The sequence below is a fragment of the Acipenser ruthenus genome, chromosome 1 (genome assembly GCF_902713425.1).
Source record: "Acipenser ruthenus chromosome 1, fAciRut3.2 maternal haplotype, whole genome shotgun sequence".
NCBI classification, from domain to species: domain Eukaryota; kingdom Metazoa; phylum Chordata; class Actinopteri; order Acipenseriformes; family Acipenseridae; genus Acipenser; species Acipenser ruthenus.
The window spans coordinates 54,318,609-54,339,045 of record NC_081189.1 but is presented as its reverse complement, the minus strand read 5'-3'; the positions used below and the strand labels follow the sequence as shown (position 1 = coordinate 54,339,045).

The 20,437-nt window shown below is 40.6% G+C and overlaps 1 protein-coding gene across 2 annotated transcripts in view; it reads left to right on the top strand.

Moving 5' to 3' along the window:
- Window positions 1–19,863, top strand: part of LOC117420735 (serine-rich coiled-coil domain-containing protein 1-like) — a 651,306-nt gene extending 631,443 nt beyond the window's left edge. The window contains exon 9 of one of the 2 annotated variants that reach the window (XM_059026175.1): window positions 14,551–19,863. In XM_059026175.1, coding sequence (XP_058882158.1) covers window positions 14,551–15,045 — 495 coding nt within the window. In that variant the 3' untranslated portion in view covers window positions 15,046–19,863. The remainder of the gene's footprint in view (window positions 1–14,550) is intronic. The other variant, XM_034034306.3, reaches the window with a different exon arrangement.
- Window positions 19,864–20,437: the final 574 nt, after the last annotated feature.

The following is a 20,437-nucleotide window of genomic DNA, read 5'->3' as shown; positions in this document are numbered from 1 at the left end:
ACGTGGCCATCTCCAAATTGGTAATCACTTAATTAATTTGGAGATGGCCGCATTACACACGTGATTAGCTGGATGAGGAATTTTAACACCATCCATGCTGTAAAACAACAATAACAAAATATCAGGTTTTTAGAACACACACAAAACAGTACATTTAAATAATAATAATACTACAGTAAATACGGGCACATGGCCTTAACAGCCACCTCCCTCTTAAAGGCCCAACAGTCTCAGTCTATGTCCCGGCACAGGAACGGAGGCACCAATGGGCCCATGGGCGGCAGCAATAACAAATCCCTGGGTTTCAGCAGCAAAAGGGCCCCAGGTGATGGTAACCGGCCTCCCGACTGCTGAGGCGGCAACAGCAGCTCTAGTGGCTGTTCTGGCAGCCATGATGTGAGGCCCTCCCATAGTGGCAATGCTGGAAGCGGAAAGGCTGACAGTGGTACGAGGCCTTCCTCCAGAGGCCACACTGCAACTGGCAAACAGCAGCAAAGGACACCCAGGCGATGAGGAAAAGATATCCCTGGGCAGTGACGAACAGGCATCCCTGGGCGGTGACGAACAGAGATCCACGGGCGGTGACGAACAGAGATCCCCGGGCGGTGGGGGACAGGCATCCCTGGGCGGTGGGGGACCGGCATCTCCGGGCGTGACGAACAGGCATCCCCGGGTGGTGACGAACAGGCATCCCCGGGCGTGATTTACAGGCATCCCCGGGTGGTGACGAACAGACATCCCCGGGTGGCGATGAACAGGCATCCCCGGGCGTGATTTACAGGCATTCCTGGGTGGTGACGAACAGGCATCCCCGGGTGGCGATGAACAGGCATCCCCGGGCGTGATTTACAGGCATTCCTGGGTGGTGACGAACAGGCATCCCCGGGCGTGATTTACAGGCATCCCCGGGTGGTGACGAACAGGCATCCCCGGGTGGCGACGAACAGGCATCCCCGGGCGTGATTTACAGGCATTCCTGGGTGGTGACGAACAGGCATCCCCGGGCGTGATTTACAGGCATCCCCGGGTGGTGACGAACAGGCATCCCCGGGCATGATTTACAGGCATCCCCGGGTGGTGACGAACAGGCATCCTGGGCGGTCGGGACAGGCAACCCCGGGTGGTGATGCCGTGGCATCTCCAGGCGGTACAGGCTTGTTATCCCCAGGTGGTGCAGGCATGGCATCCCCTGGTGGTGCAGCTAGAAGCAGCTGCAGCTTCTCTCCCTTTGGTGGTGGAGGTAGCTCCAGCTCCTCTGGTGGAGGTAGAAGCTGCCACAGCTCCTCTCCCTCTGGTGGTGGAGGCAGCAGGGCTAATGCAGGCGGGGCACCCACTCGAGACCTCGAGAACGCTGAGGTAGATGTCCCAGCTGCCCTCCGGCAGTGGTTCCTCCTCCCCTGGGAGGGGGCATTTGACCACAAAGTGCCCCCACTCCCCGCAGCGAGGCACCAACTCGAGACCTCGAGAATGCAGAGGTAGGCGTCCCAGTGGCCCTCCTGCCTTGTAGCTGGCAGGGGTGCGGGGTCTTCGGCAATGGCAATGGTGGCACTGCAGACAGCAGGGCTTCCCCCATGTAGGGCTGGAGACAGCAGGGCTTCTCCCAGTGGCGCTGGAGACAACAGGGCTTCAGGCTCATCCCTTTCCTCGTATGTGTCCCAGTCGACCTCCGAACAGCTTTCCTCTTCATGCCCATAATATGAGCACCACTCTTCATCATCCAGCTCAGCGGTGGAGTACTCCTATCCACTGGGGTCCCTCAGCCAGGTCCTATTGCTCACCTCCCTGATTTTCCCATTCCTCTTTTGGGCAGGTGGCAACTCCTTTTCCCCACGGAAGAGGCAACACGCTGTGTAGTGCCCACACTCTGTACAGTGCAGGCACCATGGGCCTTCTTCCTTCCCCACAAAACTATTCTAAAAAATGGAGGCGCTTGATCCCACGCACAGCACTATGTGTGACAGGTTGGCTTGGTGAGTGACGTCACCAGACAAGGAAATAGACAGGCAAGCAAGTACTTCGAGGTGAGGCGCAAATGTGCTTGTATTTATATAAACAAAACAAAATATTTGAACAAACAAAACACACTTACACAAAACAAAAGACACATTGGCCAAACAAATAAAAAACAGAGACTAACAAATAAGTATTGTGTAGCAATTGTTTTTATATATTTTGTTCTTGCTTTGTCTCTGTCTCCTTTTACCAAAACTCTCCCCAACCCACCCTGATGAGTGGCTCTCCAAATTGGTATTCACTTAATTAATTTGGGGATTGCCGCATTACGCAGTCGTTTAGCTAGATGGGGAATTTTAACCCCATCCATGCTGCAAAATAACAATAACAAAATAATAACAACAATAACAAAATATTGGGTTTTGAAAAAACACACAAAACAGTACATTTAAATAATAATAATACTACAAAAATACAAATAAACACAGGGGCGGGGTGTACCCCATCACACTACCCCATTAACTTTAAAGATTGTACAGTATTTATCAAGATTACTCATGACTTCAAGGTAATGTTGAAAATACATTTTACTCTCTCAGTGTTAAAATTAGAGGGTAAGTTACTCCCAGACCCAAACCCCCTTATCTGGAGTGCTGCCTATATTTTTGACAAGTATCTTTTACACCACAGGCGACATGGGGGGCGACACTGAAATGCTCTTGAGTCATGGTGGACTGGAGGACATTTTTGTCCCTTTTTAGAAGAGAGAAGGAACGTTCTCCGCTACAGTTAGTAATCATTAGTGACAAATACAGCCGTAATGCAGTTTTAACAGTTTGGGAAACAGTCTATCACATTGGATTCAGTGATAACTCTGTACATCCAAATAGATTTGCTTTCGTCGGCTTTTCTCTCTATATCTAAGGGGGATGTGAATTCAACAAATTGTTGAAATTCTTTAGTAAAATCTACTGGGAGATTGTCTGGGTATTTCTGACACAGACGTAAGATATACACACAGTATATATATATATATATATATATATATATATATATATATATATATATGTATATATATGTATGTATGTATGTATGTATGTATATATATATATATATATATATATATATATATATATATATAAAATGTGTCCCATGCTGCACCGCATCATGTACTGAAAACTGAAATGATCTCAATTAATACTCACTCCGCAGTTTATTAATAAGTGAAGCTATCTCTATTTAATGATAATAGGTATTGCTAGCAATAGATTTTAAATTCTGTACGTAAAAGAAGTTTAAATAAGCCAATTTTTTTGTAAAGGGCGATACTGGTATTATGCACACCGCTATGAAAATTTCAATCACGATTTTCTTGAAAAAAGGTTAGTCCTACTCAAAAATTGTACATATCGTAAAATATTAAACTTTACAAGATCTGCAACTTTTGCTCATAGAATTTTCCGGTGATTTAGTTGTTATAAAATCGTGTTGATTTTATTATTTTAGATCATAAAAATAAAAACTATGAAATGGTTTATTATAGTAATCGTTAACTTTTAACATAAAGATTAGAAAATCTTAAAATAAACATAATAAAAGGGCTCCCGAGTGGCACATCCGGTAAAGGCACTCTGCGTGGAGTGCAGGATGTGCTCTATAGCCTGGACGTCGGCGGTTCGAGTCCAGGCTATTCCACTGCCGACCATGGACGGGCGCCGCCCGGGGGGGGTGCTTAGGTCGACCCGGATGTCCGAGGCTCACCGCGCACCAGTGACCCCTGTGGTCTGGCCAGACACCTGCAAGAAGCGGACTGCTGACAACACACGTTTTGGAGGATGCATGTGTCCGTCTTCATCTCTCCAGTCAGCGTGGGGGTGGTAGCAGTGAGCTGAGCCTAAAAATAATTGGCTATTCCAAATTGGTGAGAAAATGATAAAAACAATTGCCGACTACTAAATTTAAAAAATAAATAAATAAATAAATAAACATAACAAAAACATGGAAATTGACCTTGGTTTCCGAAGAATCGATTCATCTGGAGACAAGGTTCCAAAATTAATATTACAAATATGTTAAATAAAATCTTTAGAATGTAAAATGTCTATACAATAAACTATAAATAAATAGCACCACATACAACAAAGCAAGCAAACGCGATCTCTAAAATAAGGGAAATAAAAACGCAGGCAGACTCAAGATTGATTTTTCAAACGGCTTGAAAAATGGGTCGCTGCCACAGAGACAGAGTGTTCAACTAGTGAAGGATGAAGACTAAGGGAGTAGTTTGCTAACTGACCACGAGGGTGCTACAATTCGTGTCGCTAATGTCGTCAATTTGTACAAAGCAATATCTGATGAGACAAAACATTTCTGATGGCCGCGCTACAGTCACTCAGCTTTTACTTCAATATGGAATGGAGGGCCTAAAGGAGGGCCTACAAAATATGAGGGCCTAAGGCAAGATACTGTCCCTTATTAGCCTATGGGTTAATCCGGCCCTGCACATGATAAGCCTGTATAAGTTATTGCCAGAGAAAGCACTCATAATTACTACATCATGTTGACGAATATGTACCAGTCTTGATCATAGTTTTGTCAACAGCAGTGTTTTATAGTTGTATTGATCTGGCAGTTTTACAATGTGTCACATCACCTCTGTGTCGCTTCTGGTGTGTGTGCTCATGTCGCTGCGGAAGTATCTTGTCGCCAATGAAAAATCGCATCACATCTGGTGTGTGGCGGCCTTCATTGATGGTAAATAACATAGTCTTCATTGGGTGGCAAGATACATACATATAGCCATCTTAGCTACATTTCTTTATCAATTACAATGCAGTTTACTGCTGCTGAAATAAATATAAATTGTTTTCATAATTCAAATAAGTACTGTATAATTAAAACTCCTTAATGTTATCTGTTTATGTAATTATAATTACTAGTCTGCCAGCATTGCACATACTGTTTTTTTCAATTTAATAGTTTGCTTAGCTTGTATGTCATTATCTACTTGTATTTGATCCATTAGAAATCTGTATTTTTAGAGCAGCTTATTTGAGGACAAATGACTAAATGGTTTTCCAACAAACAGAAATTAGCATCGGGGATCCCGAGTGGCGCATCCGGTAAAAGTGCTCCGCGTGGAGTGCGGGATACACCTGATAGCCTGGAGGTCGCCGGTTCGAGTCCAGGCTATTCCACTGCCGAGTTCCCAGGGGGCGGTGCACAATTGGCCGAGCGCTGCCCAGGGGGGGAGGGCTTAGGTCAGCCAGGGTGTCCTCGGCTCACCACGCACCAGTGACCCCTGTAGACTGGCCAGGCGCCTGCGGGCTTGCCTGTTAGCTGCCCAGGGCTACATTGTCCTCTGACGCTGTAGCTCTGGGTTGGCTGCATGGCGGCACTGCAGAGTGAAAAAAAAACAGTCGGCTGACGGCACACGCTTCAGAGGACAGCATGTGTTTGTCTTCGCCGCTCCCGAATCAGTGCAGGGGTGGTAGTGGTGAGCTGAGCTGAGCTAAAAAAAAAAAAAAATACAATTGGATATACCAAATTGGGAGAAAAACATGGTAAAATCAATTGGTGACTAACTGCATCCTGCTTCATCGGTCACTCCAAGGATGAGCAAAGGGGAGCTAGTAAGGGTGAAAGATCTGGTGCTTCATCCTCAAGAGTCAAGTACAACTCTACAAACAATGTTTCTGTGTAATCTGTTAGGGTTATTGAAGTATTGATACAAAAAGAATAATAGTTATACATGTTTTAACACTAGAACTGCCACGGCAATCATTTTGACGGTTTGAGGTTTTCAAATTTAAATCACTCTGAGTGTCTGAAAGTCATGCGGTTGTCCGTTTATAACTTTTCTTAAATGCATGCATTAAATACCCTGACGGCGTTTGAAAGGCAGGATCGCAAAAGTTATAATCCCACCAACCTAGAACCGCTAAAGCCATCATTTTGACTGATAATTCCGGCAAGAAGATACATAAATAAGGATAAGTTAATAACAGAATTAAAATAATGGGAAAGACGAATGAGGCTAGCGGAATATTTTAATGATGAAACACACACAGACACAGACAAACAAATGGTTAGACTTGTATATTGAAGTACTTCGAAATGAAATAGTCACAGGCCTAAGGTAAACTAAATATAACTAGGAATGAAGAAGCGCTAAAGGAATTAATAGAGGATGATAGTATCATTACAAGACCATCAGATAAAGGTTCTGGGGTGGTAGTAATGAACAAAGACGATTATATAAAAGCAGTAGGGACTGAATTACAAAATATAAATACATGAAGATGTAAAAACTAATAATAATAACAGCATAATAAAATAAGTGAGGATTTGGGCATAGATTATATAAAAATGTGTAACAAAAGAATTAAAAAATGACATCCTTCCGCAAAATCCAAGAGCAGGTTTGGTTAAACAAACCAAAAATGCACAAAGAAAAACACCCAGTGCGAATGATTGTTATCACAATTGATAACCCAACATATGTTATTGCGGAAATAGCTGAAAGGCAGCTGCAGCCCCATGTTGAAAGCTTACCTAGCTATGTTAAATAGGCAACACATTTTCTGAAAAGATTAATAATATAAAGATTAAGCTTCCAAAGAATACCATTTTATTTTGCATGGATGTAAAATCCCTTGGAAACTTCTTGTCTTTCTGAATAGGAGAATCCACCCATTAATTAATAACATAATCATCAGCCCTATAAAGCCTTGTTTGTCTACACCCTCTTGTCATTTTTTATTGTTTGGTGTCTTTGACTTACCTCGCATAATGGAAACTCCTCTCAGTGTTAAACTTAGCATTCCAAACGCCGAGAATGCTTTATCTCATAGGTTATTAAAGGTATGGTTCCCGAATATCTTAATACTTTGATCAAAAACATCAATACTTGCTATAGTTTGCGATCTTATGATTCTGGTAGTTTGATACGGTAGTCCCAAGGATACAATTAGGATAATTGACTTTTTCTTATCGACTCCCAAAACCTGGAACACTTTTTCACATGGTTTAAGAATGGAATTTGATAACCTCTCATTTTTTGGTTATAAAGAGCGTATTAGGGATTTGCTTAAAACTCCTTGCTATTGCTTTTCTTTTAGTCCACATTGAAAAAAAAAGAAAACCTGCTGTATTACTGCTCCTTTGTTTATTTGTTGTTACTGTCTAAGGCTGGACCACACAAATATTAATTGTGTTGTTTTATGTATGATTGTGTCTGTGCATGACAGGACTCACTTGTAAATGTGGCATTGGCCTCAATGGATTAATTTCCTGTATAAATAAATAAATAAAAAAATACAAAAAAGTCCCCAGCAGAAAAGTATGAGGCTGGCTTCCGTTCACGATTCCGATATAGGATACAAACAATTCCTCAATTCAATTCCTCGTATTCTGAATACATTTTTCAAAAGGAAAGTATCCTACAACGCTGGCACTTCCCGTACGGCACTGATTGTTTTGCTGCTTCTTTCCGACCCCTCAATGTCCAAAGCTATTCATCAAGCTGCTTCATCATCGTTGCGTATTTCAGATGATCCCGGTCTTTCAGTTCAATCTCATGCATCTGTCCCAAATAGTCCAATTCATACTCCCCAGCAACATTTTCAACATAGTCATTTTTCAAGCTCTCCAGTCACTACAATCCACTATTTCTGGTCTAGATAAAGCACCTTTCTATTATTGAGACCCGCCATAAATCATCTCAGCCCACTCACAGTTTTATTTTATTATTTTAATCATTTTCTCCCAATTTAGAATAGCCAATTATTTTTTTTTTTAGGCTCAGCGCACCGCTACTACCCCACTGTCCTCCAAAGTGTGTGCCATCTGCCGACCGCTTCTTTTCACACTGCACTCACCATGCAGCCAGCCCAGAGCTACAGCATTGGGGGACAACGCAGCTCTGGGCAGCTTACAGGCAAGCCCGCAGAATCACAAGGGTATCCATGTATTATAAAAAATAATAGATGGGCCTCTTCAGTGAGTTACAGGAAAATAATTCCATCTCAGGTTTCTGTGACAGTTTAGAAATTACTCGACCTTCGGTCTCTATTGGGCTGTTCTTCATCTAATGGCACAAGACATTTAGTTCCAATACATGGTAAAAATGGATTCCATAGCATACCAAAATATTGGCCAATCATCTGAAACCCTCCGCTTACAAAACTTGGTTTAAAGTGCAACTGGACGTTTCAACACAACAATGATCCAAAGCACACATCAAAATCTACTTCAGAATGGTTAAAGAAGAATAAATCCTAGTCAAAGTCCCGCTCTAAATCTCATTGAGAATCTTTGTTATGAGTTGAAGAAGGCTGTGCACAAGAGAAGTCCTCGGAATTTGAATGAACTGGAACAATTTTGCGTTGAAGAATGGTCAAAAATCAGTATAGAATCATGCCAAAAGCTCATTGACAAATATCCTAATCGTTTAACCCTTTGAGTAGTACGGACGTACTGGTACGTTCGCTGCTCTCTGGTCCCCAGGGAGTACGAACGTACCGGTACGTTCTGCAACTTTAAACTTGAATTGCTGAGCCTACAAAACCCCTGATCACACTAGGTTTCTGTAACACCATTTATTGGTCTCTTGCGCCCCCTGCCAGTGTTTGTAAACTGGCAAAAATCGCTCAGTGAGAAAGAAGTATTAGTAATAATACTGAATTCAGATTGCGATATAAATTCAAATACATACAATTCTTCCACTGAATCGGATGTCAGAATGTGTCAGTGAAGATATAAGCAAAGAATATTTACCACCAACATCAAGTGAGAGTGAAGAGGCGGCGCTAAACTGTGCGTTGCTCCATGCTTCAAGGGGTATCATACGCTGAAGTATTAGACACTCCCACTCCCTCCGCCCCCACAACCTGTTTACCCGGATATGATTTATTCATGTGTCTCTCTCTCTCTCTCTCGCCCTTGTTTTTTGTTAGGACGTGTTGTTGTGGTTGTTCCACCCTGTTGTTTATTGTTTATTGCCTACATGTTATTTTTAGTCAAAACCTTTCCCTATGACAAAATAAAAAAAATGTGTTTTATTTATTTACAGTAAAAATGATGTGTCTGTATTTCGTTAGTGTTCATTACATACATACATACAAACATATAGCTTTCAGCTTGTTTGTACGCTGTACTCGTAATAATCAAGCACATGCAGAAAAAAAAACTCACTCCCTTAGGACCAGCAGTGCATTTTAGAACTCACTACTTAAAAGGTTAAAAGAGGTTATTTTTGCTAAAAAAAATTCCTTGTCAGTGTATGAATACTTTTGAATTAGCATTTTTGGTGTTTTGCAGAAATAAATAAAAATTGCTAAAATAAATAATTGTAGACATCTATTTCTTGTAACTTTTTTTTACAAATGCAAAACGTTAGGTTACTTACCGTAACCCTGGTTCCCTGAAAGAGAAGACAACCAACAACATACTTATGGCATATGCCTGTCTATTGGTAGGTATTTACTGAGCTCTTCATATCAGAGCTGCCGATAGGCCCTTTTGTGGGATGATGTCCTCAGTCCCGCCTAGCGAGGGATTAAAATAGTCAGCCCACGGAAGCGATTTCTCTTTTTGCATCGAACCCGTGAGGGCGACCGATGCGACCTTGCAAGGTTTGTTGGTCGTCTACTATTTCTGGGAACCAGGGTTATGGTAAGTAACTTAACGTTTCCTTTCAATTCGAAGACGACCAACAATATACTTATGGGAAAGTATACCAGAGCAGTCGTGAGGGACACAAAACGGCAGCATATGAGGGACGTGGAATACGTGTCCATTCGGTCCACTGTTATAAACCATTCGCCCGGCCAGACAGACTGGCAAGTACGGAGGACGCCAGCGTCTCGTTCTCTCCCATACCAGAGTACAGGAGGGGAGCACTGAGGCTACCTGCATAGACGCCTTGCGTTCTCGGTGAGAGCACTGCAGCAATTCCTCTACCGCTGGTCCAAGGAATGGTCAGGGGAGGTAGGGGCTGCTTCTGAAGGCCACCTTCCCATGAGGCCGCAATCGAAATCGCATCATGGTCCTCCTCAGTAATGCTGACATCCGGTTCTGTAACATCCGTGGTGACTCCCGTGCAGGCTGGGTCAGCTCCGGGGCCGGTGTTATCGGCTGAGCTGGGGCCAGAGCAAGGGCTTGAGCCTGTTGCTAGGGCTCCCAACGCCACGTAAGGCGCAGCTGTGCTAGCAGGGGACATTGTGCAGGACGTGCAAGCGTGGAATTTAGCCATACTTGATGTCTATATGGCCCCAACTGCGTTGTTTAAACACTGGAGGGTGTAGACCTGTATATTGAAGCACTCAGGCACCAAAGGTGCAGAAGTACCGAGGACACTGAGTGAGGTAGAATACAGTACTGGTGCACCGAAGAATCAGGGCACCGAGTGCAGGTGTTATTGACATGCTGGGGTGCTAAGCACCGAGGCATAGAGCGTCTAAGCACCAAGGACACCTAGTCAACACAACCCAGGGTAGCGCATAGCGTATACCGGAGTGGAGCACAGGCTCAAGGAGCTGCGGTGTGTTAGTCAGGAAGAAAAAGTGTACTGTTTTTTTTTTTTCTTAACTGCAAAGGCAGTAATAGGAAAAAAATATAGGCTTACACACACAGCAATTGAGCTATGGGAGAAACACAGTCACCACACCAGGCGGGTGAGCTGTAAATTTGTATTATTATTGTTATTACCAAGCACACCAAGTAGACGGGCTGAAACAAGCTGGCTGATTCAATTCAGCAGAGCTTGGTCCCATTGGAGGAATAGCGCTTTTTTAACTGCAAGGCAGTAAAGAAAAAACACTTACACACGCACAACAGTAAGCTGTGAGGGTAAAATAGCAGTCACCACGGCAACGCAGGTAACTGATTTTTTTTTTCTTCATTTTTGACCAGTGCTTCGCGTAGGCGGGCTGAAACAAGCTGGGGGTGCAGTAGAGCTGGGTCCCGGTGGAGGGCAAGGCAGTAAAAGAAAACCACACATACACGCACACAACAGCAAAGCTGTGAGGGTAAATAGAACAGACACCACTGCAACGCGGGTGAACTGAATTTTTAAGTGCACCAAGAAGGCGTGCCGAGACAATCCAGCGGAGTCAACTCCATAGCGGGGCGCGGAGGTGCTGCAGTCCGGTGGAGGATCACATGTCTCTTTTTCTTTTTTTTTTTCTTTTTTAACTGCAATAGCAGAGGAAAACACAAAACAAAATAGCCCCTGAGGGAAGAACTGTAGTTACCGACAGGGGACTATAATGCCTGAAGCCGCAGGCTCCCCTGGAGGTGAATCAGTGAAGGAAATTACAATAATTAAAAGAGCTTTTTTTTTTTTAAATAATACATTACACTTTTTTTGCATCAAACTGTCCGTCGGACTTTCTCATTGCGTTGTATTTTTACATCGTCGAGTTGAATTTTAGGAAGTCAGAAAACACTGATAGCAAAGTTTTTATGACGATTTTAGTGTTTGCAGCATCTTTGTTTTGCAGTATATTTTATAGTCACAAAATCGATGTCCACATGTGGGTTTGTCCGGCATTTTGCTTGTGTGGAAAGGAAAACGCTCATCGTGATGATGTCATTTGAGGGAGGGAGAAAAAAACTATTGACCAAAAACAGCATCATGGGGCAATAGTTATATCTATTTTTGGTCATGTGATGAGGTTTTAACCACATGCCAGAATTTCTAAGGACTGATTCATAAATATATGTATATTTATTGATAGATTAAAATCCATCAATAAATATACAATATAAATGTGAATATTTCTATTAAAATGTGCTGACTTGCTGTTCTGTCAGTGCTGTTAGATTATGCTCATTGTAAATACATACCACCCTTACATGGGCTCGTCCATGTAAGGAATACAATGAAATGCATTACGATCAAAATTGTAGAATGTTTGTTCCCTTGGAAAGCAGGATTACAAATAGCCTCCACTATAGCTATATCTCCTCAGATGCCGGAAATAAGAATAAAGCTACTATGTCTTGTTTTTTCCCCCTCACAACTGCTTTCACTGCAATAATGACCCATGATGTCATACGGAACACAAAAGCCTTGTTGTTTTTTTCTGTTTTTTTTTTTTTTTTCGGGACACCCTGATCTCAAACTTGAGTGCACTAGAGCTGATATGTCGAAAAGACCTTTGAAACAGACTTTAAACTTGTAAGTGTAAAATGTTGTCAGGATGTTGGGTAGTCTCCTTCTGTTGCTGGAGACTGGTGCGGCTCTCCCTCGGTCGCTGGAGACTTGTGCGGCTCTCCCTCGGTCGCTGGAGACAGGTGCGGCTCTCTCTTGGTCACTAGACGCTTGGGCTCCCCCCTCTTGGGTGCTGGATGCTCGGGCTCCCCCTTCTTGGGCACTGGGATGCTCAGGCTCCCCCCTCTTGGGCACTGGGATGCTCAGGCTCCCCCCTCTTGGGTGCTGGACTCACCATCTCCTCCTCAAAGGGGTCCCTGGTGTAGTGCCTGGTCTCTGCACAGGCAAGGCACCAAGGACATGCTTCCTCCAGGCATCTGTCGGCCCATACGGATTGGACGCACAGGGGCTTTTTTTTTGGCTTCTGCGCCGAAGACCCAACCTCGTCATTATGGCAGGCCGTACCCTGTCATAGTGCCCTTTCGTAAATGGCCCATGATGTAAGGGCACTCGTCTCCCTGGTGCACAAACTCTGCACAGGCATAGCTGATGGGAGCCCCTTCTTTTCCCAACCACTATTGCAGGTCATGCCAGTCTTCCATTTTTCTTTTCCATGTCCAAAAAAATCCAACAAGTCTCAAAAGAAAAATTGTACCTGCAGTACCTGTTCTGGCCTGGGTAGGTGGAGGCTGTGTTGCCAGACCCCACTTCTTACACCACGTGTGGTAGGATGGCTGGGTGGGTGACATCACCAGACCAGGAAATACAGGTACACACACACACAAGGACAGCGGGGTGAGTCACCACTGCGCTCTGTCTTTTATTAAATTAAATTAATAAACAGTAAACAAAATAAACAAATTAAATAAACAAAAACACTGTCAGCAAACAAAACAGCACGTTGGCCAAAAGAAATAATAACAAACACAGTTAATAACACAAATATCTGCTGGAATGCAGCCAGCCGGATAGCAGTTTTATTTACCTTGTGCTTCTTGATCTCTCTCACTCTTTCTCCAAAAGCTCTCTCTCTGCTGTAAGTGGCTGATGCACTTTTATATACATGGCCATCTCCAAATTAGTAATTACTTAATTAATTTGGAGATGGCCACATTACGCACACGTTTAGCTGGATGGGGAATTTTAACCCCATCCATGCTGCAAAATAACAATACTAATCACTCTCTTTAAATAAACACAAAACAATACATTTAAATCATAATACACAAATAATACATAGAGGCAGGCGTACCCTGTCACAGTGCCCTTTCGTAAATGAGGCCCATGATGTATACAATATCTACAGACAGTATGTGATAGATACATGCACATGTATGGGTCAAACTTTTGTTCTATTTACACCAGTGAAAAGTTTGATTCAAATTATAAAGTGTAAAGTTGTTTCTTGCTGGTTATTAACATTTAGAATAGAAACACACTTTTCACTGGTGCACAGAAATACTTCTAAACATACTTAAATGCAGCAAATACTGTAGATCTGGGAGATGAGCTTACTGGTTACTGCTGGATGTGTACGTACTAAGTTTCTGTATACATTTAGTTGCTTTCTGCATCATAATCTATGATTTATTCCAATGTTGTACAACTCAAGATTACCTTGGGGAATCTGTGGTTATTATTCATTTAAACTGTTCCTCCGGGGAACCACTTTGCATGGAAAATTCAGGTTTTCTTCCTCAGGATGTCTGAGTGTCATCAATAGAGCTGTGTGGAATAATCCACACTCTCAAAGTTTACATGTTTGAAGGTTGTAATTTAAAGGTTGCTGGAAGCAAACTAGTCAAAAACAGGACTGAACTAATGTTTCTTCTGGAACCCAAAGGGAATAGACTTCACAAGAATTTTGGAAAACAGGCATCTGTGGCAAACTGTTTAACTATGTATGGGGAAAAAATAAAGGGTTTTGCGTTTGTTCTTGAAATAGGCTTCTTTTCCCTGTTTGTAATCAACATTTAATAAGTGTTCTGTGAGGACTGGTATATGGCATATGCACTTTAAAACTCAGGTTACAGTACTGAAATGTATTAAACACAGTAAAGGATATAGCAAAATAATAGACTGACCCTTGGATTAGCAAAACTTAAATAGATATCTGGTACAAAGAATGTTCAGAAGGACCACTTGCTATTGTGTATTCAGCATAGAAAGAATATTTAATGTATTATACATGTTGCATGTTTTCACTGGGAGCCTAAATTCAGCCACTGAAATGTCTATAGTTTAAGCTGTTGCAAACACAGTATGCCTAATACACTGAGCACTGAACTAGTAAATTAATAGTAGATTAGGATTTATATAGAAGTTATATTGAGGTCTCTGAGGATTCATGTAGCAATAATTGTTAAAAGGGTATTTCCAATTTGGAATTAAACATAAAAAATAACTGGTTTTAACAAAATGTTTTTCTCTTTTCACTGCAGGCTATATGTCTAAACAGACCTATGAACCAAAACCTCAACTCAAGGGACAGAAGGTTAGTGCATACTCTCATAGAGGACCAATTTAGCCGACCACCTTCAGACAGACCAGTCACCTGCGAGAGCAAAATCTGCCAGGTGCCCAGCTTACATTTCAGCAACCTTTTGAAACAGCGAGAGGCCTCGCAGGCACCCCAGCACAAGACTGCTGTACCTACCGCCAGTCTCACACACAACAACCGAAGCAGCCGCTCCGACATCAGCAGTCTCTACCGGAGCAAAAGCAATCAAGTGTTTGACACAGAGAGCTTTCCGGTTGTCTCTGCTTGTCACAGGGAGAAGATTGCTTTGCCCAAGCAGCACTCCACTTTCACTGGCAGGCTTGGACAACCTCCAAGGGGACCCCTCTCCTTGCACGTGTACAGCAGGAAGAATGTCTTTCTTCAGCACACTTTACAGACTGCAGAGCTGCAGGGTCTCAGCCCACATGATGTGTGAACTGTATTGAAAGTTTTCTCCCTCATCCCTTTCTACTAACATGTAAAAACAAGTGATTAAGGCATGTGGGAAATGCTTCTGTGTTGTAATTGCCAAGCCTCCTGCCACTGCTCCTTTGAATGTTATCCCCCTATAGCAACGAAAAAAAAAAAAAAAACATTCCTAATTTAATAGTTGCCATTTATGGCACAATTACAGAAAATAGCCACTAGATGTTGGCTAAAAATGCTGCTCTCTAAAGTCTGCAGAAGGCTGTAAATTGCTAATATTACAGGTTCTATCCAATAAAATGTGACACTAGGGGCAGAGGGTAAAGGCAAACTTGTAGTAAAATCAGAATTTCTGTGACACGTTTAAGGACTGTATCATAAAAGTCACGTATATGAAAATTATGTTTCCATTTAAGCTTATTTTGGTGGCTCAAATCTCTTATTTGTTTTCGCTCCTAAACACTATGATTCACTACTCTATCAACGACATTATTTGTGCAGACACATGCTGAAATGGAGGCTAATAATAATAATAATAATAATAATAATAATAATAATAATAATAATAATAATGCTCTCTTGATTAACCACATTTATAGAAAATATATTTGTAGTGTCCTTTTAACAAAATACCAAAACTGAGCAATTCTATTTAAGCCAAAAAGCTCTATACTTTAACCCTTTCCCCTAAATACTGCTATACAAAGAATGAGCAGTTAAATAGAGTTTAACAATAAAAAGTCACCAGCAAAGAGCTGCTAAAAGTTGTAATGGCAGGTTTTCCCTGGGTGAACAGCATTACTTACTGTGCTTTGTCCCTTGTCTTCAAAATCCTTTTAAAAGGTGAAATATTTTGAATATTTTCTTGTTAACAGCAGCAGCAGTAGGAGGAGGAGATTTAATTGTAGGAAGAATTAGTGTTGATAAAATCAACTTTTTAACTGCTTACTTTTAAAAATAAAATTAAATTAAAAACATTGATATATTTTGACCCCTTTTTGTATATTTAAAGTGAGTTTGTTAGCAAGTAATTATACATTCAAAAAGTGTTAATGACAAAACTGTATTTAAATTAAATAAATGTTGAAATCTGAAAAGAAATGCTAATTCATTCCATAAATTTTTATACAGTATGCAGTACAAAAAAAGTATGCAAACGTGGTTTCTAAGAATACAAATTACTATTCTTCTATGCCTACATCTTTTAAACATTTTGAGTTTTTGATATACACATTTGTCTACAGATACTTAGTTTAATACATGTAGTGTATTCAGATCATTTACTTGCATACACTAATTATACATGGTTAAAATTAACTTATTTTACAAACTGCCACAAACATTTTTTTTTGTAACTAGCCTCAAGGGGTAGTTATTTTCTACAGCAAACTGTTCCTTACCAGTTTTTAAAGAGACTGTGTTTGAGCGGCATAGCAACTCTTCACAAAAGGACGTTTTGAGGTGAAGGAAACTCTCAAGTAAAAGCCATCTCTCTCAGGTCTTTTGTTCCAGTTTCACAATTCAGTGGGGAATGGTGAATTGCCTAAAGTAACCTAATTATATTTCATTTAATTTTTTCACAAACTAAAAAAAGGTATTTATTGGAAAATAAAAAAAATGTATTTTACCCCCACTCGTTTAACCCTTCTCATTTAACCCTTTTCTTTTGTTATAGACCCCATTGATGATGGATGTCTCTTGTGTTATCTGCAGATAGTTGTATGTTTGTCTTAACTGATGATAGCTGTCTGTGGTTGCTTGTGTTGCAATGGAATGCAGAGTTAGGGTTATTTAGGACTACTTTTGTCATTTTAATAGCAACCCTAACTGATGCATTAACTAGTAATAAAATATTATATATATATATATATATATATATACATATAGCCTAACTCCCACCTGGAATGCTAACTAAACTTTAACGAGAAACCCTAAACCATAAAACCGGACAGCTAAGCCGTTTACTGGTTGCAAAACACACAAAAAGGTTGACACACTACCTTTTCTAAACCACACAGGTTTCTTCACCATGACAGCCTCTCTTCACACAGACTGGAGACTGCCCTGAACAAACATTTCTGCCCTGTTATACACCTGTCTGCTAATTAACCTGCCATATTTTATATATAATTAAGCACTTCATTACCCAGGTGCAATCAATGGATAGATCAACCTGTGGCGAACTAAAAACGTATACCACAAATGATCATTCAGTATCCTCTCTCTATATATAGAAACAATATTAATTTCTCAGTAGCAAAATAGATGGCCATATATTCTCAGACTTGGTCCAAATGTAGTCAACTGATTTCAGGCACAATCAGGACAAACAAAAACAGATAAGAATATAAGAATTGAAGTGGTGGTTGCTGTTTGCTTATCCATCACATTATCTGCGAAATGCTGCCACACCAATGCCGAAATGTACAACCTATGGATAACAGACATCTGCCTGTTAAAATGCCAGGGACATCCTGAGTAATGGAGGCAGATGTGTTGTTAGACTCATTATCTGTTGGTAAAATGGCATAATCTTGTTAATCAGAACATAGGTATTGTTTCAGGCGTATTGAGATGGTAATGCATACATCTATAAACCTGTCAATGTTTATTTCCATGGGCAGGTGACCAGGTATGAGGTAAGAACAAATGTGTCACTTACCTGGACCCATTCTTTTTAAAACCCCTTAATCTCAGAGGATACATTGGTATACGTGTTGCTTCCAATTTAAATTAAGTAGGTAGGAGTTCTAACTAATCAGCTGATATTCAATTTCAAATCGTTTTAAAAAATATATATATTATACATTATCACTGAGCCACCCTTAATTGTGCAGTGAATCACTGGGTTCATCACTTGTTTTTTTTAAACAACACTGGATAAACTGTTGCATTTTGGAACCTTTGCTGTAGGTCACACAGTCCAATTGTAAAATAAACTGACAAAATGGGTTTTCTCCGGGTATTCTGGTTTCCTCCCACAGTCCAGACATGCTGGCTAGGTAGATTGGTCCTTAGTTGCCCTGTGATGGACTGGCATCACATCCAGGGTGTAGTCCAGCCTTGCACCCTGTGTTAGGCTCTGGCTCACCGCAACCCTATATAGGATTAAGCGGTTACAGATAATGGATGGATGTTTAATGGGAGACCAAATTTTGCATACAAAATGTTAAAAGAAGCAACCATATTAACTTTTACAGGAGAAATAAGTACAGCTTTGTAAAGTTATCTATCAAATTGTTCATGTTTTGCATGCCACACCACAGTAGTTTCAGCATAAATTTGCTCAGCAAAGAATACAACTAACACTGTTCTGTCGCTATGTCAATGTGCATTACCGAAATCCTGAAGGCCAAAATACTTGTTTAATTATTAAAACTGTAGCGCCTAAAACAATATAGAACAAATATGTGAACATGCATAGGCTGCTAGAAGAGAACAGCTGTTTCACTGACCCTTATTATTTTTCAGTAAAACAACTATGTGTTGCTTAGTTATCAACAGTATTAGGGATCTCAGAGTCGGGGTCTTTAAAGAGGCCTCAATAAGCTCCTGGTAAGCTTGCAGTTTTTTTCTTTTCCTTTATTCTTTTCTTAGGAAATACTTTGTTGAAGTATATAATCCCAGATTAGTATTATACAGAATTTGGAACATTTTAAACACATATTGATATTGTGCAATCTGCAAGAAACTAAGTCAAGTAGATAAATATTTTGGCTGGTGCATTCAAATATTGCTCTGTGGTGTTTTAATGCATTTTGTAAATAAGGCCTCAAATAGTGTAAAATAGCTAGGTGAAGGTGTTAACATTTTAAATCATAATGCTCAATAACACAGCTCCAAATAATTAAGGGATATTCAGCAATCTGTATATTAAGCATGTTGAAATACGCAGGTGTCTATTAGTTTCACTGGACAACACACACCATATTAATATATGGAGAATGGACAATAGGACCTTTTTTCCCAGTGTAGACTGTATTGATGGATATTTGCATATTTCAATTTTCAATATTTCAAGTTTTGCAATACATAAAATAAGGTACCATTTTCAGAAAGTAAACTCTTTTGAAAAATATCATAATACAGAATGGTTTCACTAGTTGGGACAGCCTTTGAGACAGACATACGGTATACCAAGACTGTCATTAACAGCATTTGTACTTTAAACCTGGAAATAACTTAAAAACCATGATCTTTCATTTTTTTTAATGTGTGTGTGCGTGCGTGTGATCTATTTGCATGTGTTTATTATTAATCTTACTGAAAACAAGCAGTGTGTATAAGAAAGATTACATTTATTTAAGCATACAGGTATTGTATCATTTTAATAGAAAATCCCAATGAAATTAATTGAATTGATTTGTCTGTTTTTTAATTATTAAGTTGGCCGTATTTATATTATGGTATTAAGTTATAGTAAATAACAGCTGGCATGTTCTTATGTTCATGTTTTATATTTTTTTGTCGTGTCTTTGTATTATACAATATAAGAATGTTTATTATAATTGGGGGACAGTGCATATTGTAAAGAGCTCATGTAAAAATGCTTCTGCATCATACTGAGGTTCTGAAAAAAAGCTTTTAAATTGTATTGTATTATTTGCTTCTATTAAATAAATGTACAGTGTAAACAGTCACCAGTTTTGTATTGTCAAACAAAATATTCTACAAATGAATTACAGATGCTACAAACATCAATTTCTGGAAAACCCTGAGACTATCTTTGTTTTTTAAAGCCTGTGTTATCACGGGGGCTGTGTGGTCCAGTTTTAAAGAAAAGGGCTAATAACCAGGAGGTCCCCGGTTCAAATCCCACCTCAGCCACTGACTCATTGTGTGACCCTGAGCAAGTCACTTAACCTCCTTGTGCTCCATCTTTCGGCTGAGACGTAATTGTAAGTGACTCTGCAGCTGATGCATAGTTCACACACCCTAGTCTCTGTAAGTCACCTTGGATAAAGGCGTCTGCTAAATAAACAAATAATAATAATAATAATTACACAGCTGATGTCACCAAGTTGTTTTACCCAAAAGGGGGCTTTTGTCAGTCCCCAACCCACAGCACAAAGGCCACTGCAACACTTACAGAGGGCCCCAGCCAAGATCTTCAATTCATCATCACCAGGATTCAAACCAGCAAACTCCTAATCGTATGATTCACCCTACACAGTGTGGTTGTACCTTTACTGAATGAGTCACTGGGGACCATATTCTAGTAACCCTTTGTACTAATATACCTTACTAACTAGTAACTCATATGAGTAGCATATTAATGCCTATTTGACAAGCTCAAAGAGCTTGAGTAAGTCAGGAATATTGAACTTATATTGGAATGAAATATTAAACAAATTGAAAACAACAGGATGACTAGTATTAAGATACTATTGCTTGTTGTACAA